This window comes from Halichoeres trimaculatus, unplaced genomic scaffold, assembly GCF_033239565.1.
Source record: "Halichoeres trimaculatus isolate MK-OKI-2021-1 unplaced genomic scaffold, fHalTri1.1 fHalTri1_scaffold_5, whole genome shotgun sequence".
Classification (NCBI taxonomy): Eukaryota; Metazoa; Chordata; class Actinopteri; order Labriformes; family Labridae; genus Halichoeres; species Halichoeres trimaculatus.
Window position 1 is genome coordinate 32324739 of NW_027437183.1, and position 12502 is coordinate 32337240.

Genomic DNA, 12502 nt, shown 5'->3' on the forward strand with positions numbered 1-12502 from the left:
TAGTCACGTCATGTCGGCACCACCATGTTGTAGGAAATCCACAGTGTTCCTCACTTACTGTCAGATTACAGTTTAATCCGAGGGGGAGGATACACTGTCAAGAAGCTGGCTGCATCTTGAAAGGACACTCGGTCTTTAACTCACTTATTTACCGCCTCTTCAGTTTCTACGGTCAGTTTTTTTCCCAGCAAATCGCTCCAGCGCAGAAGATGAGGAGACAGTCTTCCTTTGCTGTGTTTGCTTGTCCTCCGAATACGTGAGGATGTTAGCTGGCTAACTAGCTGAGAGGTTAACTAACATTAAATCGGATTAGTTGACAACTACAGCCTTCTACTGGATAATAACCAGGTAATACTTGCAGAACCAGTTGCCTCGGATATTTTCCAAGTGTTTGTCACATTTCTAGTTTTCTCCTTGGTGACTTTTTGCTCTCATTGCAAACATTAATAAATTGCTAGCATTAATGTTGCTGCAAACTAGCTGGAATATTCACCAGTCTAACCACAACGAGAGCTGTGGCTCCTCCGTTAGCTCTTTGTAACCTTTCTTTGGAGATTGTTGTTATCGAAAACAGAAGAGCGGGACGGATTTGATTATCTGGTTCATGAGATAGCTTGTCCCCGGGCTAGCTGGCTGGAGAGCTGAACAACATTTCATTTCTCGACCTAAGACTACGGACGCAGCAAAGATGTCAGGAAAGGATAAAGACAAAGACAAATCGGAGAAACAGTCCACGACGGAGAGGCTGATTAAAGGTGGGTGGATGAGACACATTTACACGCCCACTGCCTGACACAACAGGTCCCTCAGATTCATTCAGATTAAATCAAAAAGCCAGTAACTATATAAACACTTGACCCTTCAGTTAAAGTGCTGTTTTTAATCATTTCTGTATTGCAGCACACATAATTTGACACATAGAGTTATTATCTGTGTGTTTGGTGACACCTTCAAAGGCTTCTCAGCACCACTTTTACAAGAAGATGCTCAGATTTCTGCATTTGAGGGTGAAATTAAGTTAGGTATCATCTGCATTACTCTTCACTTGAGTATAATACAATCAGGTAAAAATCTATCCAGCTCCTCACTTACACAGTCCCAAAGTTTAAAATCCTAAAGTCCCACACCCTAACCAGACCTAAAGACAGACCTGTAATCTTTTGTTGTTAGCCCAAGACAGGACAAACAGAGCGTAATCTGAGGTAGAAAGGCAGAGAGACCAACTGCCTGTGCTTCTGCCACCTCCTCTACTGTCACCTAATGCCATCACAGCCCACACATACATCCATCTGCACTCGGAAAGTGCAGTCTTGCCAGGGGGGGACTGGAATGCTAAAGTGTGAGCCAGTAGAGAGTGGGTGAGTTAATTGTGGAAAGAATCTCCCCAGTGATGTTCCCTACATGGCCGGTTACAACGCAGAAGGAGAGGGAATATGAAGTTGACAGGGAAGAGGAGAGAAAAGTATTGACTTATTCAACCATAAAAAAAACAAAACTCTTAAACACTACACGGATGTTTGTTTGTACCCTCTATATTAAGCTGTTCTTAAGCTTTCCTGTATTGCTTTCAATACAGTTTTACAAATATAGCTGAAAAATACACAACCCTTTAGCAGCCAATATTAAGAAGTGTTAATGCAAAAAATGAAAAACAAACAATCCACATTAGCAGATCCTTGTTTTATGCTTGCAGGTGGTTGTAGTGGTGTTTTCACACTAACTGGTGGCTGTAAGAGGGCTTAACTGGTGGACTATCCAACGCTAATGCTGCCCTGGTTTTGTTAGTCAACAGGTTAGATGAAAGAGTTGGTGACTTTGTCATTGAATCTGACTTGAAACTGAATTTCAAGCAAGTGTTGTGATTATTCCTTGCTAAAAATGTCTTATAAGAGTCAATATGAGCCAGATTTATTGACAAGTACTGGAAAAAATGTCTTGTTTCGAGGTTTTAAAAGACAAAAATGATGCTGGAGTTGCTTTGAAGAGTGAAAAAGTCTGTCAATAGGGAAGAAAAAATGCTGGTTTGGTTTCTTGTATCAAGACATCATTCATGTTTTAAGATTGTTTTTACTTCATTGGCAGAAATCAGACATGTGGTTCATATTTAGTATAATAAGACAGTTTTTACCGCAACTCAGACACAAACACTTGATGTGACAAAGATTGAGTCAAATTTGATATAAATAGATCTGAGTGACTGCTGAAGTCCTCTGTGTGCCTCGTGAAATAAAGATACACAATGTACTGAGGGAACAAACCTGTGACCTGGGTTTGTAGAAGAAGAAAGTAATCAATCACTGATAATTAGAGAAATTTAGGATCATCTCTCTGATTTATCCCGTGTGATATATCAGCTGATTCCTATCTCTCATGCTGTTTTTGTCACTACATGTCCTCTCTGTGGTCTAGAACAGTTTCCTCTGTGCAGGATGGTGGATGGTAGTGTCTGTTTGTCGAGTTGTTTTCAGTCGTGCCAGACAGTGAAGGTGAAGCTGCAGTGTGTGGGTGTGTGTGGGCGTAGAGTCCGTGTGACATTAAAACCTAGCAGAGTCTTCATTGAGATGAGTATATCAGCACATTGACACATCTTCAAACAGTTTCCCTTCCATCAGGTGTGCAGTAAATGATCGGCTCTCTTGTTTTCTTTCACTGAACAAACGCTGAATTGATCAGCATTAAGTTTCTGTAAATATTTGCACAGCCTGCTCATTAAATGATCATCATGTCTGTTTTTTGGAGCGTGGTATTTTCACACAGTCTGCTTCATTTCCTCCTGGAGCCGTCCAACAGTATGACAAGGCTTTTAAGTAAACAGACCCTGAATCTGGAAGCCCTTGCTAATAGAGGCTTTACCTAATCTGTTCTTAAGGCTCGTACCTCAGCTTACAGCTTTCTTTGTGGCCTTGTGGGCCTGAGAGCACTTAATGTTTATTTATACTACACTGGTCCATGCATGACAGCTTGTCCTCAGTAAAGATGAGTCAAATCAGAAATGTCCTCTCATTCCCAACCTCGCTCAGAGTTTGTGGCTCAACAAACTTCACTTTCCTGGATTTTCCAGTTGCTTTGTGGCTGCTGAGCAAATTTAATATTTCTTGTTAAATGCTATTGAAAGAAGGCTGCTGTGAGTTCCCATACTTTCATGGGAAGTCATAGCATAAAGAGATCCAATCAGAGGGAACGGGTTCTTTGAACAAGTAGCCTTTAAAGCAGGGTTAACCAACTTTTTTGAGACTCAGGGTTACCTCATGAAAATGAGTGATATGAAGAGCTACTCGTCTGATGTTTGTGTTAGTAATATAATGTAAAGAGACTGCTCACAAGTCAAAGTTAATTATGCCAAAATTTTTGTTATTTATGATTTACACAAAAATTATGGCACGAAACATTTCTGTAAGGAGCTCCATTGTGACCAGTGCTTTAAAACATGCCTAAAGTGGTTCTTGTGGACGCTTAGGTACCCGCTGGCACCACGTTGGTGACCCCTGCCTGAAAGAGACAGTAGCTAAAATGAAGTGTTTCAGGCAGAGGCTGGGTTTTTTAAGCTGTAAATCATGTAAAGCTACCACAGGTAGGGATGGGTACCAAATTAGGTACTTTTATAGGTACTGACCAAATTCTGTCAAAAGTACCGGGTACCAATTCATATGAAATGAAAAGGTACCATATTTAGGTACCTAAATGTATCCTTGTGACTGTGAGGGAGTGAAAGAGTAGGTGATTTTCCATGCTAGAGATGAACACAGCATTGAAAGGTTATATATTGAAGAATAAATGTGTTAAATTAAGACAAAATTAAATTTCATTATTAAACAAATTGATATTTTTTTACCACATAAACACAAAGAAGTACTGAAATTTGGTACCATAGAGTACTGGTACCGATTGCCAGGTACAGGGCATCGGCACCGTATCGTTTCAAATGTGAAAGGTACCCATTCTTAACCACAGGGTACCAGAAGTACAGAAAAAAGCTCCAAAAAGTACAATTTGAACTAGACATGCTCTGATCAATCGGCCAGTTGAGCGATCGGTGCCGATTTCCTTAATTTTTGATCGGCCAATCCTTCATATGAAAATCATATTATATACCTCTGGAAAGGTCTGAGAGCCAGCCATTGTTGCTCTTTGCTCAACACTTTATTGGTTGTTTGAGTTAAAACATAAAGATTTTATTGTTTCACTGGTACTGATCAATGGTTTTCAATAAAATAAGGAAAATTAAAGGTATATGCTGTCAGTCATAAAAAAATAAAAATCGGTCTTGGGCCAAATTGGTATCTGCAGGTCAGATTTTCTAAAGATCATTGACTGGTGATCAGCCAGAAAATTGTGATCGGTGCACTAGGGCTGGGCGATTATGGTAAAAATAAGAATCCCGATTATTTTAAGTGATATTGAAATCACGATTAATATACAAAATTATTCATTTATTCAAAAACTTCAGTACTGATTTCAACACAACTTTAAAGAAGCAGCAAGTGGCACATACAGTATTATTGATACACATAAGTCACACACACTCGCTGTGGCTGCACATGGAACACAGAAGAGCTATGAAGCACAGGAACTTGCATACATCTACACTGTGTGGCATATTAATTGTTTTTCTTCGATTATATTGTTTTTATGATTGGCAGATGGCAAAATTGAAATCACGATTAAAATCCAATTAATTGTCCAGCCCTACGGTGCACCCCTAATATGAACAAATTACAGGGACATTAGTGGACCAGCTTCAGCACTCTCACTCCTCAAGCCCTGGCTAAGATACTGTCCTCAGTTTAAAAACAGTATTTCCCTTGTACTCCCTGGCACCAGTGATAAGCAAACGTACACATACACACAAATACACACCCAAATACTTACTTATATTCATTCTCTGTGTATTTTTGGTCTACCTTTCATGTCTCTCATTGTTCATTCACAACCTTTTACTACACAATGTCACTATCACAAAGCAGTTGATGTTAGATTTGCCAGCACAAGGCAAAACACTTTGCCATGAATTCACTTCATTAAACCAAGGAAATGCATTCTTTGGCCTTTACATTCACTTTATTTCAGTTTTAGAGAAGAAACTTTTATTCTTTTTGGATTTTTTTCATATGAGATGCCTTTGCATGCCAAGTATCTGTGACCAAAAACAACTTCTCCAAGAAGCCACGTTTTATTAGTGTATCAATGAATTGGAATTGTGCCTCTCTTTATTCCTATCACACCCTGTAAGAAGGAGAGTGTGAATCTCAGGCTGGAGTGTACTTTTGAACAAGAGCAGCTTTGTCTGTAACTATCTGCTCCTGCACTTTTATGACCTGAGGAATCTGTTGCTAGTCCTACAGCAGTAGTCTTCACAGTGGACAACCTGGTGCATTGTTTCTGTCCTCATGATAGGCAAAAATAAAAGTCCTTGAAAAAGAGGGTATTGTGCTTTTTTTAGTCACTATGTTGTCCCTCTGGTACCCTTGTTGTAGCTCTACAAAATTTATATCTTTGTTTTTCTCTCACTGGTGTTTTAGAAAGCCTGTATTAAAGCCTGTCTGAAACAACACATCTTTATTTTAAAGAGGGGGTGTTGTGCTTTTTTAGTCTTTATCCTGCCCCTCTGGTATCTCTGTGGTAACTTTGTACAAAATCCTTATTTTTCTCAGACTGGTGTTTTAGAAAACACCCCTGTGTGTCCCCTGTCTGAAATGCTTTGTTTTAGTTGCTGTCTCTTTAAGGCTTCCTACTCCACGAACCCTCTTCCCTTTGATTGGCCAGCCCACTAGAGGCCTACTGGAGCCCTGGGTAGACTTTGGTGTTTGAGGCCCACCCCTTTGACATGACATGAACCAGTTGAGAGTTTCTTATGTGATGACATCATCATTTCAGAAAGTCTCATTATGATCCTGGGAAAATCTCATGAAGACCTTATTAAGGTCTGGTGTGATTTTAGAACAGAGAACTTTGATCAGTTCATAAACAGATTCAGGGATTTGAACCTCCACAGGTTATTATGTAGAGGCCTTAAAATGTTAACACATTTTATATGAGAACATCCAGCATTTTTAAAAACAGAACACCCCCTCTTTAAAAACATAAAAATAGCCAAAGTCAGGAAAAGCCTTGCCTTTGTACAGACTTAAAGAGCAGAACCAGACTTCGGAGAAGGAAAGGCTTGGAAAGATCCTGCTCCCAGAACCATAAACAAGGAGTGAAGTCAGAGCCACAGTTCTCCACATTAGTGAGCAAAAACTGGGCTCCATGAAATGAAAATTTACCCTAAGTAATGAAACCACACAGTCAACACCAGGCACAACAAAGCTACAGAAACTCTAGTTCTTTTTTACTGTAGGATTTACAAAGTTTTCTATTTTCACACCCACACCAGTAAGGCATAAAAATTAGTGAATGTATATTTTTTCTCTTTTTGTTTTAACACATCATACATTTCAGTGAAAATAATTCACACTGCTTAAGTTTTCAACCTTTCCTAACTACACGTCTGAGCTTGTGTTTGAAGCAAATCCTTTCCTTGTTAGAAAATAAAAACAAAAACAGCTGCGCAACTGCTTGATTGTTGGTTTGATGCTGACATACGCAGCATCTTTGGATCATTCACTCTGCTCTGATTTGCTTATGAAGCCCCTGGGTCTTTAGTAACAGTGGTTGGTGATTTGTGAGGCGGTGTTAAGAAAATAAAAACAATGTGAAAAATGGTGATAACATGTGCATCTGTTACAGAGAGGAGCAGAACACACAGAGAGCAAACTCATGACAACTCTGAGAGGGAAAGAAAAGAAACCCAGCCTCTCACAGACAGTGACATGAAAAACAAGATGAAAATGGACTTTTAGTCGTTGGCCCTGACATGAAGTCCTGTTCCAGAAAAACCAGCTTCTGGAGAGTTGTTGTAAACAGTGGTGCATGGAGCTCCTGCGTCTGTGTGTTTGTGTGTTTGTGTGTGTGTGTGTGTGTGTGTGTGTGTGTGTGTGTGTGTGTGTGTGTGTGTAGGTCAGGCTGCAGACAGCAGAGGAGCAGTCAACAAGAGAGCAGAGAAGCTGCTGGCTGGAGGATTCAGTACAGTTATTGTTAATTTGGTGATCATTTTGGTGAAGTATTGACTCGTGTTGCAGGAAACAGATCTAAGAAATGTATTTGCTGAAAGATAACCGCCTTTACTTAAGAGCTTGGTGGGTTTTAATATCAGAAACTGCATAATATCATTATTTTTTTATTTGTAATTATAATTTGCAATTATTTAAAGTTAAAAGGTGTTTGTGGTGAAACCAGCCGAAGTTCTACTGTGGATTAATAAAAACAGAAAAAGGTTCTGTTTAGTGAAAGATGGATCAAAATATGCTCTACCAGCGTGCAGCATTGGGCTCTGTCCTCTGAACACAGATGGCAGCTAATGAGTTAATTGTGATGAGTATGACATACAGTGAAAGAAACTGGATATTCATTAACTTCTTAAATATGAATATCACTTTAGACAAATGTGGTATGTTATGGAATAGATCAGCCTGTGGCTCTGCTGAGGTGTTATAGAAGCTCCGGTTGCTTTCATCGCAGCCTTCAGCTCGTCTGTTACTGGGTCTGCTGTCACTCATCTCATCTATACTGGGGCCGGTGGGTGTCAGACGATTTGCAAAAGCCATAACGCAAATGCAAACACCCCAACACAGCAGAAGTACAGCCGCAAGGGAAGTTGAAAGAGGTTACTTACCCAAAAGGACAGAGAAAAGTTGTAAAAGTAAATGATTGACTTCATCTATCATAAATAAAGCCTTGTAGGGGTGTCACCTTGTGATATCCTTCATAGTAGTTATATTTCTTTATTTACGTTAGCATTAGAGCTACATTTATCATAGCTTAAGTTACAAAAGAAAACAATCATGTACTTACGTTCACAACTTTTCTGAGTCTGTTAGGAAAACTGTCCTCCTAACCTCCGTGGCTGTACTTCTGTTGTGTTGTGGCTTTTGCATTCCTGTTGTGGCTTATGCAAGTCGGCTGACACCTATTGGCCACTGTGCATTTACAGTACCTCATAGATTCTCTCTTGGGTTTGGGTTTGGGAACGTTTGATGGACTTTCAAGCGCAGTAACACTGTGGTCATTTAACCAGCTTTTTATTCTTTTGGCGCTGTGGGCAGGAGCCAAGGCCTGCTGGAAAAATAAGGCCCCGTTTACACGGAGACTCCCGCAACGATTCTTCCTTTGCGTTTTCAAAAGCCACCCGCGTTTACATGAGGACGGCGTGAAAACGATCCGCGTTCATACGACTCCAGGAGGAGAAGTCTCCTCTTCTGTTCTTTCTTTTTCTGCCGTTTTGTTGTGTGAGACGGTCGGCAATCCAACCGTAACGCCCATTACCCCCACCTACTGGCTCAACTGTAAATGTGGCTGAGCGCGGAGCCTTCACCTAAAACTGCGAGTGCGCATGCGGTGACGTCAGCGTTTCACCCTGAGACGCTCCGCTCTGTGTTTACACGAAGCTGGATGGAGGAGCGGATTCAGATCTTTCCACTCTGGGGAGCGTTTTCAAAAGTTTGCGTTTTCACTGAAAACGCAACGTGGTCTTGTCTAAACGGAAGGCCAAAACGCAACGAAATATTTGCGGAATCGACCGTTTTCGGCGTCGTGTAAACGGGGCCTAAATCATCATCTCTACAAAGCTTTTGAGCTTAAGGAAGCACAAGATACTAAGCTTTGGGTTTCAGTTAACTGAATTGAATTGAATCGAATTAAAAGACAAACATTTGTGCGCTGAATCTATATACTGTACCGGCTTCACTTTTTAAATTGAACTACTGAACTAAAGGAACTTTCCTACCATATTCCAAGTGAGATACACCTGTAGAATCACCATATTTCACCCTGGTAGCAGGGTCTGTATCTGCTGAAACACAACACATGTTGTGTCACAGCCTGACAGAACTAAAGTTTCTCTTACATTTCTAAAAGGGGACATATTTCACATCTTTGACAATCACTCAGCTTCTCTTGAAAGTATAGAGTAAAACAGACGTCACTTTCTGAACTGTGTTGTTCTCTAACTCGTTAATTAAATGTCTTTTTATGTTGTTTCTCCAACAGCTGTGCCATACCCTCCCCAACATAAACTGACTTCAAAAGAACTATATGAGGACGGAAAGCCTAACTCTGAGCTGCTCCGCAATCACCTCGTCAAAGAGGGACGGTTGGAAGAAGACGTGGCTCTCAAAATCATCAACGACGGCGCCAACATCCTACGCCAAGAGAAGTGCATGCTGGAAGTAGAGGCACCCATAACTGGTAGGCTCACAGATGCTCACAAAGCGATCCTGTGATGTTTTGGACAGGGTAGGAAACAGCTGTATTTTCAGGGTTTGCTGATAACAACTCAGAAAGGAAACCATCTTTATCTCAAAGTTCAGGGAGAGAACTCTGGCGTGCTGCTCTAGTATTTCTTAACACCACATCTTATTCTGCTCATCCCTGCTGCACTGTTTTGTAACTGGATCTCACCTCTGACAACCATGCAAATGAAATTTCTCTGGCTCTCTGAAACCACAGGCTAATTAATTAGCCCCAAAATGAATTGACTCTGTTCTGTTATAGCCGCCCCATTGTTACAGGAAAGAATGGCTCAAAAGTTTGTTGCTTTTGACCAATTGAAGAATAGATGGACACCAAATAAATCTGGGTGAACATTATCTTGAAAATTCAGCTCAAGATTAGCTGATTGCTGTTTTGGTTTGAAATCAAAGTCCCTCTTCTGTCTGTTTCTGAGATTTTTAGAAAAATGTTTTTATTTCTTTGCAGTGAGGTGTTCAGTGAGTCAGATATCACCTGTCACTTTGCTTTATTTTCTGTACAGCACTGCTGGCACTGTTTGCACACACAAGCTCTTCCCCCTGCAGTGCATTGATCCACTGTTCAGGTCTGGCAGCTTGAAAGAGACAAGTGCAACCAAACTAAATGATGAGTGATGCTGTTTACTGAAGACATGTAGACACCTTTTCGAGCCGGTGTTACTGAGGAAACGGCGACTTAATGAATCAAAAGAAAAAGTGGAGAATTGTTTTATGCTAACTTTGTGCAGAGGGGATCTCAAGTTGCCTGGTGGGGCAGTTGTGTGAACTGTGAGCCTATGCCCACAATCTCAGAGGTCTATTTTCTGTTACAAGTGAGACTCAGTAACACCAATGTCTCTGGACTTTAGAAACCAAAATTTAGAGGTTCAATGAAAAAAAAAAAAAAAAGCTTCTTCATAGAATGCACTTGGTGTTCATCGTTTTTTATTTTGTGGTTTCTTCTGACATTTTTTTACTGAGGGAACCAGGCTGACCAATTTTGTGACTAATACAACTATGGTGACATGTGACTCCCCCAAGTTATCCACAGAAGTCTCACACTGTTTATTACTTCTAGTTAGAACCGTAGACTGTATAGAGTGGACAGCTCTGCCTTTTACCATTGTACGGTTTTGAAGCCAAAATTCCCCCGTCACGGGCGCAGCCATTCTAGCAGTTCTGCAGCCAGAGTCTGTGCAGTAGAGGTGATGAGGGACTCTGAGGTAATATGAGTGGGGTGCCAAAAATAATAACATTTTTTTCTTTCAAGAGTCTTATCACTTCTTGGTTCTCCCTCCCGACATATTTTACAATCCCCGAAAAAAATACACTAGAACGGCAGCTGTCAACCTTCGTTAAACCTGAAGTAAACCTCTTGTGACCACTGAAAGCAAAACTTTTTAGAAAAAAAGAGGACTTGAACACAAGGCAGCCAAATGATATCTTCAAATCACCACAGCGATTAGACGTGAGAAGCATTTCTACCAGGTGTATTAAATTAAAGTTTGACCACAGCCCATCTGGAATGACTGGAGAGATAGATTTTTTTACCTATACAGCAGAAAGCCACCAGGGGGAGCAGTTTTTGTGGTGACCCCTCTCCGAGCTGAGCAAGATGACATCCATTTTTTTTACAGTCTATGTTAAAACATCTTATCAGACTCAATATGAGCCTCCGTCACTTGACAAGTCCAGAAAAAGGTCCTATTTGTATCAAAAGACAAAAATTATGCCTGGGTTGCTTAGAAATCTACTCATGGGTTAAGGAATGTTTGCTTGTCAGGATTAATAAAAAAAGAAAAAAAATGTTATCATACAAGAAACTTAACAAATGAATTGTTCTTACTCTTGCCCATAGGCGGTGTGTTTTACCAACTTTAAGCGCCTCAGGGGTCATTTTTCTCTCTCAACATTTTAAAATAACTAACAATCTATAAATACCAACTGTATCTGTAAGGCTGAGACAGACACTTAACAAAGGAAACTCATTTCAGCCACTCATAACCGTGACCTTGTTATTTTGGTCAGAACCCATGGCTCATGAACATCGGTGAGGGTTGGAACGTAGATGACTAAACTGCACCGTAGACGGTAAATTGAGGGCTTCGCCTTCCAGCTCACCTCCCTCTGCACCATGACGGTTCAGTACAACGCCCACTTGTTGCTGACGTCAGTGTCACAATCCATTTTATCCTTGCTCAAGACCCTGAGATGATTTATCGTCTTCACTTGAGGAAAAACTCACTCCTCACCCAGAGAGAACTATCCATCTTAACATTGAGACTGAGGATTGTCATTGTCTTGGAAAAAACCATATATTTAGTTTAAATGAGTTGGGAGCAGCACATTTTTAGAAAAGAGACTCCAGAGCATGTGGCATCAGTGAACATTACTTTTGAGCTGTATTAATGCTGAATCAGACAGGTTTTGGAGTAGCGTGCTGCCCACTGAGACAGGGTCCCAGAGGGATTAGTTTATTTTAGCGAAACACATTTTTCAGGCATCACAACAACATGACTACACAGCAAGAGTGTTGAGGTGCCACACTACAGACCCCAAAAGATTCATAATTAAATGTAAAAAAAAAAAAAAAAAAAAAAACATTTTGAAATAAATACAACTTTGATAAATTACAGACAAAAATATAATATGGCCATTAAACTGTGAAATTAGGCAATATTATTATGAAATTTCTTACTATTCATTAATTTCAAATTATTATCATAAAATATTTCAAACTAACTATTTTAAAAAATTTATTCTTTTGAAAATAATGACTTTTTGTTTATTTTCAAATCTTGTATTAAATTAAAAAAACGAAAAAAAAGTTTTTTTAAAAGTCAATTTTATTTCATTATGTCCTTTTCCAAAATGGCCTTTTCTTCCATAAAGTCATTTTTTTTAGCATTATGACCATATTTTATATTTGTCTGTTACTTATCACAATGTGAATTTCAAAATGTTGTTTTTTTTATTTAATTATTAATTTGTTGGGGTCTTTCTAAAGAATACCGGGCTTATCATGAAAAGTAAAATGAAAAGGGATTCCTAACTTTTTAGCAGCTTAAATCTTTTGTAAATCAAGCAAATTATTTTGCAAATGGAAGGACGTTTGCTTCAATACATGATTTGTTGTTTTTGTGTTTGTTTTTATTTAATGAGTAGGAGGGGGTAATTCA

The 12502-nt window shown here is 39.7% G+C and overlaps 1 protein-coding gene across 5 annotated transcripts in view; it reads left to right on the forward strand.

Annotated features, from left to right (window-relative positions):
- Positions 1-16: 16 nt before the first annotated feature.
- ppp3cca (protein phosphatase 3, catalytic subunit, gamma isozyme, a) overlaps positions 17-12502 on the forward strand; it is a 34219-nt gene continuing 21733 nt past the window's right edge. For 2 of the 5 annotated variants that reach the window (XM_074669829.1, XM_074669832.1), the window contains exons 1-2: positions 18-755; positions 9085-9282. In XM_074669829.1, coding sequence (XP_074525930.1) covers positions 689-755; positions 9085-9282 — 265 coding nt within the window. In that variant the 5' untranslated portion in view covers positions 18-688. Of the gene's footprint in view, positions 756-9084; positions 9283-12502 lie in introns of all 5 variants that reach the window. The other 3 variants (XM_074669831.1, XM_074669830.1, XM_074669833.1) reach the window with 3 other exon arrangements.